The sequence below is a fragment of the Penaeus vannamei genome, chromosome 34, assembly GCF_042767895.1.
Source record: "Penaeus vannamei isolate JL-2024 chromosome 34, ASM4276789v1, whole genome shotgun sequence".
Classification (NCBI taxonomy): domain Eukaryota; kingdom Metazoa; phylum Arthropoda; class Malacostraca; order Decapoda; family Penaeidae; genus Penaeus; species Penaeus vannamei.
This window is the reverse complement of record NC_091582.1, coordinates 21463285-21475784: the sequence shown is the minus strand read 5'-3', so window position 1 is coordinate 21475784 and position 12500 is coordinate 21463285. Positions and strand designations below refer to the sequence as shown.

Below are 12500 nucleotides of genomic sequence, written 5' to 3'. Positions count from 1 at the left end.
AAGCCCCCCTCTTCCTCCACCTCTTTCTCCACCTACTCCTCCACCACCTAAAAGCCCCTCCTCCTCCATCACCTCCAAGTCCCCCCTCCCCCTCCCCCTCCTCCAACTCCAAGTCCCCCTCCTCCTCCACCACCTTCTCTCCACCTTCTCCTCCACCACCTAAAAGTCCTTCCTCCACCACCTCCAAATCCCTCTCCCCCTCCACCTCCACCTCCTCCACCACCTCCAAGTCCCACCTCCCTCTCCTTCTCCTCCTCCTCCTCCACCTCCACCTCCTCTCTCTCCTTTTCTTCTTTCCTTTGTAACGTTGAACACTAGAACGAACCGAGAACCACGTGTGAGAGTTCATAAAAGTGAACGCTTTCAAACTGTGTTCAAGCTTGTATGATGAACAGGTGTTGCGAGAAAGGTGAACGTGGGTTATTTTGGGTCTTTCTGTCTGTCTGTGTCTGTCTTTGTCTTTTTGTCTTTCTCTGTTTGGTTGTCTGTTTTTTTTTAGTTTCTGTATTTTTGTTCTTTGTTTATGTGTGTGTTTGTCTGTTTGTTTGTATTTTTGTTCCCTGTCTGTCTGTCTATTCGCCTACCTGTCGGTCAGTCAGTCAATCTGTATCTGTTGTATTCTCTGTCTGTCTGTCTTTCTACCTTTCTGTCTGTCTTTCTGTCTGTCTCTGTCTCTGTCTCTGTCTGTATGTCTGTCTGTCTGTCTGTCTGTCTGTCTGTCTCTGTCTCTCTCTCTCTCTTTATATATATATATATATATATATATATATATATATATATATATATATATATATATATGTATATATCTGCTTTCCGTTTCTCTTTTTTCTCTCTCTCCCTTCCTTTCGTTCTTAATCAACACGAACTTTTTTAGAAAATAAAAATCGCCATATGATAATGCACACAATGTACACACGTACACGCAACGCCAATTGCTGTTCGAGTGATAAATTGGTCAAGTTTTCACCCAATGGGAATGACAAAACGAATATCTTTCTTTAAAATAATGATGAAGTGAATTTTAAGTTTTAGACAATTTCGTGGTCGGCGGCCATGATGGCTGCGTCCGAACCTATGCAGAATGACAATGACTTACGACTCCATATCGGGTTGGCGGGAAATGGGAGCGGCTCTCGTATGATATATATATTTATATATTTTTTGTTATTCATCTATAAAAGGCTACTTTTGCTTTATTTGGCCTATATATTTTTTTCTATTGTTTTTTGTAGTCGATGAGCCGCGAGCCTTGGCCTTTCTAATTACATGACCGAGACGTGCGAAGGTCACCGAAGCCATAGAAAGGGAAACGAATGACTTCCTTTCTTCGTCGTAAAGGTCGAATTAACAAAAAATAAGAAGAAAGTGAGAGATTAGGAAAACATCGAATTCAATAAATCAAACAGACACAAAAAGACAATTTTCTCAACGTTTGCTTTCATTCTGGAGAAAATCTCGTAATTAACGAAAGTACTTAACGGAAAACAGAGAAGTGTAATTAACAGTTTAATTGGGTCATTAACGGCTTAATGGACACCCAAATAGATAAAACTTCAACGGTAAACTTGACAGAACAATTAAGACTTCAAACGAGGCACAGATAAGACAGGTTAAGTTGCAAGATGAAAATAAGGTTTCAGAACCTCAATATGGCGTGGGGGGGGGGGGGGGATGGCAAAAAAAAAAAAAAAAAAAAAGATACCAGTCCTTCTGGCTACTTGACAAGGTCACAGGCACAGAAAGGTCATTCAGACACGCCTGGTTAACTACCCTTGTACGACCTCCCTTCCTCCCTCCCCCCTCCCCCTCCCCCTTGTGTCTCCCCCCCTCCCATTCTCTTTCCCTTATCGTCTCCTCCCTCTCTCTCTTTCTTCTATCCTTCTCTTCCCTCTTTCTCTTCTTTTATCCTTCTATTCTCCTCTTCTCCCTTTGCTTTCTACTTCCTTCCTCTTCTCCTCCTTCTCCCTTATTCTCCTTCTCTTCTCCACAATAATACAACGAGGAAAATGAGTCACCATAAAAATAATTAATGAAAAAAAGTAAATGAATGAAAAAAAACAAATAAGTAGATAATGATGATTTAACCAAAACAAAAAATAAAGAAACAATAACTACAGCCATCAGTAACAACAACAACAACTTAACAGCCACGTCTCTACCTAAATTTTAACTGCCGTTTTAACCCTCCCTTAAGTTGGCTATTAGCTCGTTTCCTCCCATATTTTTCCCCTTTTCCCTCAATTTTTGCCTGCAGTTATTTCCCAAGGATAGGGCGTGGCGCCGAAAATGCCGGAATGCAGGAAAACGCCACCACCGTTTACGCACGCACACACGTATATGTACACACGCACGCACACACGTACATGTACACGCGCACTCTCACACGTATATGTACACACGCACGCATACACGTACATGTACACACGTACCCTCATACGTAATGTACACACGCACTCTCACACGTAATGTACACACGCACTCTCACACGTAATGTACACACGCACTCTCACACGTAATGTACACACGCACTCTCACACGTAATGTACACACGCACTCTCACACGTATATGTAAACACGCACACACACACGTACATGCACACACACACGCACACACGTACATGTACACACGCACGCACACACGTACATGTACACACGCACGCACACACATTCATGTATACACACACACACAAGCGTAGACGTATACACACACACGCACACACGCACGCACACGTACACGAACACGCACGCACACACGTACCCGCACACAAGCACGCACACACCTACATATCCACACGCTCGCACACACCTACACGTTCACACGCACGCACACCCGTACTCGCCCGCACATACCATCACGTATTTCAGATGATAGATGATTTGTAAGGTATAATACGTGTGTAATTTCGCTGAACTTCGGAAGGGTCTGAAAGATTCGAAATGAAACGCATTTGGAAAACATGCGTGTCTGTGTGGCCTTAAGGTTGAAAATTAACTCATATAAGATGTACATATATATACATACATACACACACACATCTCTCTCTCTCTCTCTCTCTCTCTCTCTCTCTCTCTCTCTATATATATATATATATATATTTATATATATATATATATATGTATATATATATATATATATATATATATATATATATAGAGAGAGAGAGAGAGAGAGAGAGAGAGAGAGAGAGAGAGAGAGAGAGAGAGAGAGAGAGAGAGAGAGACAGACAGACAGACAGACAGACAGACAGAGAGAGGGAGAGACAGGCAGACAGACAGACAGAGACAAACAGATAGACAGACAGAGAGAGAGACAGACAGACAGACAGAGACAGGGAGACAGACAGACAGATAGAGATAGAGACAGAGACAGAGACAAACAGACAGAGAGACAGAGAGGGAGAGAGAATGAGAGAGAGAGATCGGGCGACTCAACACAGAAAGTGAAAGGAACCAGTTCGTTCTGTTCGAGATTTGACTTGGGATCGGAACCGGTAACGGCAGTGTTGACACCAAATGCTCCGACAGTCTTTTGTTTATTGCATCCCTCCAAAAACCTCTCGTTTTATTACCTATTACTTCAACGCTACGTATTCCTTCGTAAATCCTCTTTTTTATATCTCCTGATTGATTTTATTCTATTTATATACAATAAAGATTTGAAAAAAAAAATAAAAAATGGATAAGCTTACCCAGCAGAAAATTGCAATATACTCAGACAAGTTCAATGGCCACCCCCAACCTCCACCCTCCCCCCCCCCTCAAAAAAAACATATTTGAACCCGACATACGGGCGGAGCATCTGTGGGCGCCGCTTGTGAGCAAACCCACGCCCATGCCCGTGTCAGAGGTCGGATTGGGCGGGGTATGTGCGTTTTCGCTTCTCATATATATCAATTAACAGATTATACGGTTTTATAGAATGAATCGAAAAAATCCGTCTTAGATATTTTACATATTAGATACAATTGTAATGAAGAAATATAGATAATACCCGTTGTTGTAACATTATCATTACCAACAGTTACGGTAATAACAATAAACAAATAAAACGACAATAAATCGTCACAGCGACGGGACACTGAGCATGCAGTTGCCAGAGTCTCGATAATACCTCTTTTTTCGGGGGGCGCCTCGATTCCCCCAAGATAAATGTCTGACCTTTGCCACCTTTCTGCCACACATTCACCTAATTCTCCAGCGATCCGTAAAGGCTGGCATCTCAGTTGGTCGTGTGAGACAACAATATGACATTTTGCCGCCTTCGAAATGAACCGGAGACGGAAATGGGACGATAGTGTTCCGCGGCGGCCATGTTGAAAGAGGGATGTTAAGTGTAAAGGTCTATTTATCATTGGGAATTAATCTGTGACTAATTGCTGTTTAATGTTTATACTTTTACTGTCAATGACTCTCAAATCACTGTCTAACATTACTGTTCAGTATCTTGATCATACAATTTAAAGTAAGGATTAGTGATTTATCTACGAATTCTCAAAGCCACACATCGTGACCGTAACATATGTTTAATTATTTGCAAAATCTGACATTTCCGTTTGAGTTCCTCATTATAGCTGACATTTGATGCACTCCTTAATTAAACATGATTGTATAGAGTGTAAATACCTCTATCTATCTCGATCTCTCTTTCTCTCGCCGTCACGAAACAAAAGAATGTCATGGTCGCTTGTCCGGAAGGCGAGGGACCATTTGTGCAAAGGGCCAAACCCTTATTTATTTCCCGTTTAGTGTGTGTATATTTGGGTCTATGTCTGAACAGTATGAATGCATGCATGTATGTTGTATAGATATAGTGTTTATTTTTCATAGAGATGGGAAAATTAGCTATAATCAGTATAGATCAATAAATAAAAGCACATATGGATATTCTTAGAATAAGCGGAAAATAAGTGTGATAATTTAATATGACGAATTTCAGATATGCATATCAGCATTAGCGAAGCCACTCAACACTACTTTTTCTTCTTAGCAATATCTTGAGCTAATTATAATGTTAACTGTGACCTTTGGGCTGTAATGTGAATGACTCACACATTATGGTGTCCTCTAAAGGATAGGGAAATTTAATATAGATTAACGTGTTTGGTTCACTGACTAAATTCGGGTAATCTAAGATTTAATATCATGTCTAATAATGCCTTGTCCTCCACAGGTGGTGCGCGCTGGCGCTGGTCTTGGTGGCCGCCTGCTCGGCCTTCCCGCAGGAGGACAGACGCCGCCTCCTCTTCAGTATCCGCAACCGACCCAACATTCTCAGTCGCCGCAACTCGAGGACGTCCACGACCGAATCCCCCGAAGAACCGACGACCACGACCCCAGCCCCCGCTGCCGCCGAAGCCGCCTCCGATGCCCCCTCCCACTCCACCAGGCGGCTGCCGCCTCTGCGCCGCCCGGGCATTCGCTTCGGCCTCCGCCCCGGCTCGTCGCTCAAGAACAAGCTAGAGCAGCAGCGAGCGGAGAAGGAGGAGGAGCAGAGCGAGCCTGTCGTCGTATCGCAGCCCCAGCCTGGACAGGAGTTCGCATCGGAGGCTGAGGCGAGCGCCTCGGCGACGTCCCCGGTGGCCAGTGGCGAGAGCACGAGGCCCGAGCCCGAGGTCCTGACCAAGCCCGTCCCCGGCCAGGAATTCGTGGCCTTCCAGGCATCCCAGCCCTCGGCGCAGGACTCCGTCGTTGCAGGAGATGGCGGTGAAATCCTGTACGTCAGTCTGGACAGCGCCCCAGAGGTAGCGGCCCCTGCAATCACCGAGGAGCACCTGGAGCAGGACGTCCATGCTGCCCAGGAAAACGGAACGGACGGCTTCGACTCCTTCCTGCTGACACCCGATGAACTCCTTCCCGTCATTGGCGACCTCGAGCCCGTGACCGACTACCCTGACTACGACTACGTGACGGAAATCCTGGAGGAAGTGGCCGCCACGGAGCTGCCCCAGGAAGAGGTCCTTGCCGTCACCCCCGCGCCCACCAAGAACGTCACAGCCTTGGAGCCTGAAGTCGAGACTCTAATTTCGGTCGTGACGAGTCTCCCCACCAAGGTCGAGGGCGAGAGCACGCACGTGGAGCACCACACCGAGTTCGAGCAGAGCGAAGCGGGAGCAGAGAACTACACCCTCAGCCACGACGCCTTCGCTGAGCAGTTCTTGCCAAACATTCCCCAAGCTGAGGTCCCTTCGGAAGACTTCCCTGCTGCGGCGGCGAAGTCTATTCAAGAGGATGAATTTTTGTATGATGCCGAGCCAGCCACAGAGCCTGTGCCCGTGGAAGAGCCTGTGCCTGAGGAGGTCGAGGCTCCTGCTACTGAAGTCGTCCCCGGTGTGGAGCCCGAGCCTGCTGCAGAACCGTCGCCAATTGATGAGCACCTTTACCATGATCAGGAGGCCGCCCTGGAGCCTGAACCTGTCCCTGAAAGCGAGCCTGAGCCAGCAGCAGCTGAGTATGAGGGCGTCGCCACAGAAATTCCTGTCGAGACCACCGACTCACCTGTCTTTGCTGAAGAACCCGCTAATGAGACCAACATCGAGATCCTGAGCACGAAGAACCAGCAGAACCCTCCTGTCAACGACCTCTACGGCAAGTACTTCGACGAGAGCGACCTCGACTTCGGCAAGGGAGCCAACGACAACGACAAGCTACTCTTCCCCGCCGAGACAGAGCAGAAGGTCCGTAGCAAGATCGAGATTAAGGAAGTCAATGGGCAGCTCTATGAATACGAGTACCTTTACTACTATGACGACGAGTATCCCCTCTACGACTATGAGTATTCATCTCCCGTTGATGTAGAACCCGCAGACGCTGATGCCCCTGCCACGTCGTCTACCTCTACCTCAACCACGACGAGCAGCACCACAACCACAACCACCACAACACCACCTCCTACCACAACTACTACTACGACCACCACCACTACCACAGAACGGCCCTCACGCGGAAACACACGGCTGAGCAGCAGAACCAACAGCCGAAGCAGCAGCAGGGAAAGCTCCCGAACTAGCATCAGGGATAACATCAGAGAAAGCAGCAGGGACAGCACCAGGGAGAGCGCAAGAGACAGCAACAGCAGAGGCAGCAGCAGGACCAGCACCAGGACCAGCAACAGGGGAAGCAGCCGGCAACAAGTAGCGGATTCCCAGGAGGCGAACTTCATCGAGCCAGTCAGGTCCTCCGGCCGCTCCCGAGCCATCGACTCCGGCTCCTCCTCCAGGTCCTCTTCTCTCCGAGGCAGAAGCAGCTTCCGGTCGCGCGAGCAGGACGTGAACAGCATCGACAACGGCGTCCAGTCGGTCACCGTAGAAGAGGACAAGCTCCCCGCCCATACCCGCTTCCCTCCCCGCACGCCCGTCACCACAACGCCGACCGTGCCCGAACGAGAGCCACTCTTCCAGGAATCCTCGCGCCTCGGCATCGATGAGCACAAGCAGGTTCCTCTCGTGCCCGAAGTCACAGGACTCCAGAGCTCCCACGAACTCCAGACGTCCCGCGGCGCCAGGGTGTTCGACGCAGAAGTGCCCGAAGTGGAGGCCGAAGTGGCGGACACGATCTATGACGAAATCACCACCGAGGAGGTTCCCACGACCACTTTCTCCCCCTCTGCTCTGTCTCTCGTAAACCTCTACGCCTTCTCTCGCGCTGCCGACGCTGAAGACATGGGTGAAGTCACCACTGAGATCCCACAGTCGCCAGACTACGAGACTGAGATTCCAATCGATTACTACTACTACGACTACGAGAGTGGAGCCGCCACCGACTACCCCGCCTTGACCGAGGCTGTTACTGAGCCCACCGAACCACAGGCAGAACCTGAACCTGAGCCAGAACCCAGCACTGAGGAACCAACCACTACCTCTACCACGACCACTACTACCACCACTACCACCACCACAACTACAACACCTGAGCCTACCACAACCACCACCGCCAGGACACGTGGCTTCTCCAGGACTAACGTTGGATCGCGTTTCAGCAGCCGCGTCCGAGGCAGCCGATTCCAGCCTTCCAGCACCACCACCACAACCGAGGCTCCCGCCGAAGAGTCCACGCAGACCAGGTCCAGGTTTGGCGGCTCTCGGTTCAGCAGCAACAGGAACCGCTTCAGCTCCAACCGTTTCAGCACCAACCGCTTCAAGTCCCAGTCGTCCACAGACAAACCCGCCGAGGAGGAGGGGGAGGAGGCTGCATCTGAGGCCTCTGTGGACAGCACGACTGAAAGGAGTGGAGGCTTCAGGAACAGATTCAACAAGCCCAGAGTCAGTTCCTTCAGGAACCGTGGAGTCACGAAGAAGGACAACGAAGTAACAGAACCCACCACTGAAAGAACGGCGACCCGTGCCAGGCCGAGACTGCCATCCAGGGCAGGTCTCCTTGGCAGCCGATTCCGCGGGCGTGGAACCACCGCAGCTGCTGCAGCCACCACAGAGCCAACTGAGGACGTCGAGGCCCCTGTAGAAGAGACCGTTGTGGCCGACGTAGAAGCCGAAGCCGAGAGCAGCACAGACACTTTGGAATCGGTGATCTCTACCACCGCAGCCCCAGCCCCTGCCAGAGACAACACCAGGAGACGCCCCAGCATCAGCAGACACCGCTTTGGAGGTCGTAGGAAGCCTGAAGCTGAAGCAAAGAAAGAGGCTGAGGAAGTACCGGCCGAGGGCGAAGCTCCTGCTGAAGAGGCTGCAGCGGAAGCTGAGGCCCCTCAGGCTACCCAAGCCCCCCAGGCTCCTCAGGGCCGCCCTGCTCGCCCCTCCCGCACCCGCCCCTCGAGGCCCTCCCTCCTGAGAGCCAGGACGAACCCCCGGCACCGAGGCGGCGCCCGCACGGAGGCCCCGGCAGAGGAGGCAGCAGCCCCGGCCGAGGAAGCGCCTGTTGACCCAGCGCAGCAGCAGACCGACGTCCAACACACAGCAGAAGAAGTCGTGGCAGGCGAAGGGGCTGAGCAGGATCCCGCCGCTGCCGCGGAGGAGGAAGCGGCCGCCGACGAGCCTGCAGACAAGCGTCGCCCCGGAGTCGGAATCGGAGGCAAGAGGCGCGTCATGCTCAACCGCTTCAACAAGAACCGCAGCTCCGCCCCCAGCAGCACCACGACGCCGCAGCCCAAGCGCGCCCCGTCGTCCAACAACCGCCGCACGGCACTCACGTCGCTCTTCAACCGAAGGAACCGCCGCCCCGGAAGAAGGAACAAGGGAGCCGCAGAGGAAGAGCCTGCTGCAGAGGAGCCCGTAGACGCCGCAGAGCAGGAAGCGCCCGTCGAGGATGACAATCAAGTAGCAGGTAAGTCGTCGCCACGAAACGGTCTTCTGCTCCAGAAATGAGAATATCAGTTCATTTTGTTTATATATTCAGATATCACACTGAGGACCATTCAGGACCTGCCATAGAATCTTCCTTTTGACAATAGTATGGATTTCATAAATATATATCATGAACCGCATGTATCAGACATAACGAAATGACTCACCATTATTATTATTTTTCTAACGTTTACGACCAACGAGGACTGATGAACGAAGAGGGCAGATGGGGGACCTTTTATTCCCTTAAATTTTGTCAAAACGAAAACAAAAAACTCAGCCAAAAGTGGTCGAGCGGGACGATCCATGACGACCTTCCCAGCCCTCCCTCTCCGCCGGCCGACGACCTAACCACGACCACCTCGGAGCGACTTGAAGTTACGACTTGGACTTAGAACTGGACGGACAGAGGGTTGTGGGAGAGAGCAGGGCTTTTGCAGAGGAAAGAGGAAGTAGGAGGAGTAGGAGGAGGGAGAAAGAGGAGGAGGAGGAGGAGGGAGAAGAGGGAGAAAGAGGAGGAGGAGGAGAAGAGGGAGAAAGAGGAGGTGGAGGAGGAGGAGGAGGGAGAAGGAGGAGGAGGAGGAGGAAGAAGAGGGATATGGAGGAGAAGGAGGAGGAGGGGGGAAAAGTAAACAGAGAAGGAGGAAGACTAGGAGTAAAGGAGATAATGAGGAGTATGGCGAAGAGGGAGAAAATAAACAGGGGAGGAGGAGGCGTAAGTAGAAGAGAAAAAGGAGGAGAAGGAGGAAAACCGACGCTTCGTATTATCTCACCACACCTCTTCTTACAAGATGACTTCTTGGGTTCATCAGACTTTCTCTCAAAGACTTCAGGCCTTTTTGTGCCTCTCTATAGACTCCAATGCCTTTTTTTCTCATAAACTCGAGACACTTTCGACCCTATTGGCTTACGACTGCTTCCTTGACAACACTTTAAACTGAATCAAAATTACTCTTTGTCTCTTATTTACACAGCTCTCCTGTTACTTTTTTAGTGTATAGTATATCCACTATTCGTCTTTAAATCCTTGTCTGTAAAAGAGATATATTTTAATTTATTTAATTTTTTGTTCTTGATTTGTTTCCATATTCATTCCTTTTCGTATTTTGACAGTATGTATACTTTTTTATCTAGCTTATAATTCCCAAATATTTTTCTTCACTGTGTTCATAAGTATTTCATTCGTAGTTCAATTTAATTTGTATCCCATTACCTAAATGACCAAACCGTCACAAATAGTCTTGTGCGCATAAAATTCTCTAAGGAAATGTGTCACTGTATCTTCATCATCTCAGCAATTAACCTTTACCACACGTTATAGAAAAAGCAAATAGACGAACTACCCCCGACTTCTCAAAAAAAAAAAAAAAAATGGACTAACGCTTCTTTAAAAGATCAACCCCAAGTCAACCTCACCCTCGAGAGACCCGCAAACTAACCTCAATCCACCCTGCCGCCTTCCCCCGGCTTCAGGAGAGATTCTAACGCCCCGCCGCCTTTCCCACAGAAGCCCAGCTGGCCGCCGTGGAGGAGCAGGTCGTGGCGGAGGAGCCCGTCGTGGAGTCGGAGGCGCCCGCAGAGGAGGCCGCCGAGGAAGGAGGTCCTAAGCGCGGCCGGACACGCCCCGGCCTCAGCTCGCTCTTCAACCGGCGAAGGAGACTCAACCGGAGAAGAGAAGAGGAGTAGAGCGGAGGTGGAAGAGGCACCGTAACTGATCGCCACCTCTTCCTCTGTTCCACGAAGGAGGAAGCGGAAAGGACATGATAACGACGACGATGGAAGGGAGAAGGAAGACAGAAGGAAGAGTGTGTTTTCGTGTCCGGTCTTCGTGTTCGTTCCCGTCTTCTTCCTCGGGAGTCGGGAGAAGGAGAGAGATTTAGAGAAGAAGAAAATCTCTCTACGTTTTTTATATATAATTCTCTTTCTTTCTCTCTCTCTCTTTTGTTTTCTTTCTTCTTCTCTCGAAATCCCAGTTTCCGGTCCGTCCCTTCCCATCTACGCGATAGAAAACCCAAGAAAACAAATGAACGATGTCAACAGAGAAAAAAAAAACAAGAGAACATCGCTCATGACGGAACAATTTCCTTATTTCACCGTCACTTTTCTTTTAATTTTCGTCAATCAACCTTTTTCCCTTCATATTCATCCTTAAAATCGTTCTCACCTTCCATATATATAATTTTTCTTTGAATGAAGCAAAGAAAACCTTCATTGAGTGAAACGCGTGGTCACTTCACCCAAAGAAACCGAATTGCACTCATATAAGATATTTTATCACGGCCACGCTTTAAGAATCCCACCTTGACTTAATTAGGTTAGCATCGGAATCAGACGATCGGTTAATAAAGTAAATATAGTGATAATTCATACATTCTGCTCTTCAATCATCAAGAACATAAGAAACGTTTTTTTTAATGTTAGTAATATGCTTTGTTTTATTTTTCTTTCTTTTATTTTCTTTCGTTGCATATGTATATCCTGATCCCATATCTCACTCCTGGGACTTATGAAAAAAATAATCGTTATTTTGCCTTGTGATATATCTACAAACATCTTTTCTTTCTCTTTTCTTTTTGTATTGTATCTATATATATCTTTCTTTTTCTCCCGTCCCACCTACCTCCCTCCCTTCCCCTTACCCCATGTGCTCCCCCTCCCCCCTCCCCCCTCCTTGTAGATAGCAGTTTCATTTGAATCTATTTAATTTGTAAACTGTAAATATTTTGTATCTGTTTATGTTTACTTTCTTTTTTTATCTTCTTCTACAAGGGGAAAATTACTGTTTAGTTTAGTGAAGTAATTCATCCCCCCCCCTTTTTTTAGTCTTTAATGACGTATATATATATATATAATCACACGTGATTCGTTATATAATAGGAAAATAGGTAATTGGTTCCTTAAAACAGTTTTCAAAATATTTTTTTCACTTCCATCAGACTCTCGAATTCTAAAAAAAAAAAAAAATAAAGAAAATATACTGCAGTAGTAAACAGATAATTTTGGCCGATTTTTTTGCATTCAGTTAAAAATAATTTCCTAACTCATTTTTCGGCTTCAAAGATTTGGCCATTCTTATTGACAAATCTTTGTATGCCAAGACTGAGTGACTTGACGAATGAAACTAGCTTTGTTCATAATTAAACCCCTTTTTGACCTCTGCGAGTGTCTCTCATCGTAATATTGGAATAGTCACCCCTCGGAAAG

The 12500-nt window shown here is 48.0% G+C and overlaps 1 protein-coding gene across 1 annotated transcript in view; it reads left to right on the top strand.

The window, feature by feature from the left end:
• The window catches only part of LOC113800570 (mucin-5AC), a 74581-nt gene that overhangs the window by 61479 nt on the left and 602 nt on the right, over positions 1–12500 (top strand). Inside the window, exons 2-3 of the mRNA XM_070113682.1 lie at positions 5171–9276; positions 10804–12500. The exon at positions 10804–12500 is cut by the window's right edge and continues 602 nt beyond it. Coding sequence (XP_069969783.1) covers positions 5171–9276; positions 10804–10982 — 4285 coding nt within the window. The 3' untranslated portion in view covers positions 10983–12500. The remainder of the gene's footprint in view (positions 1–5170; positions 9277–10803) is intronic.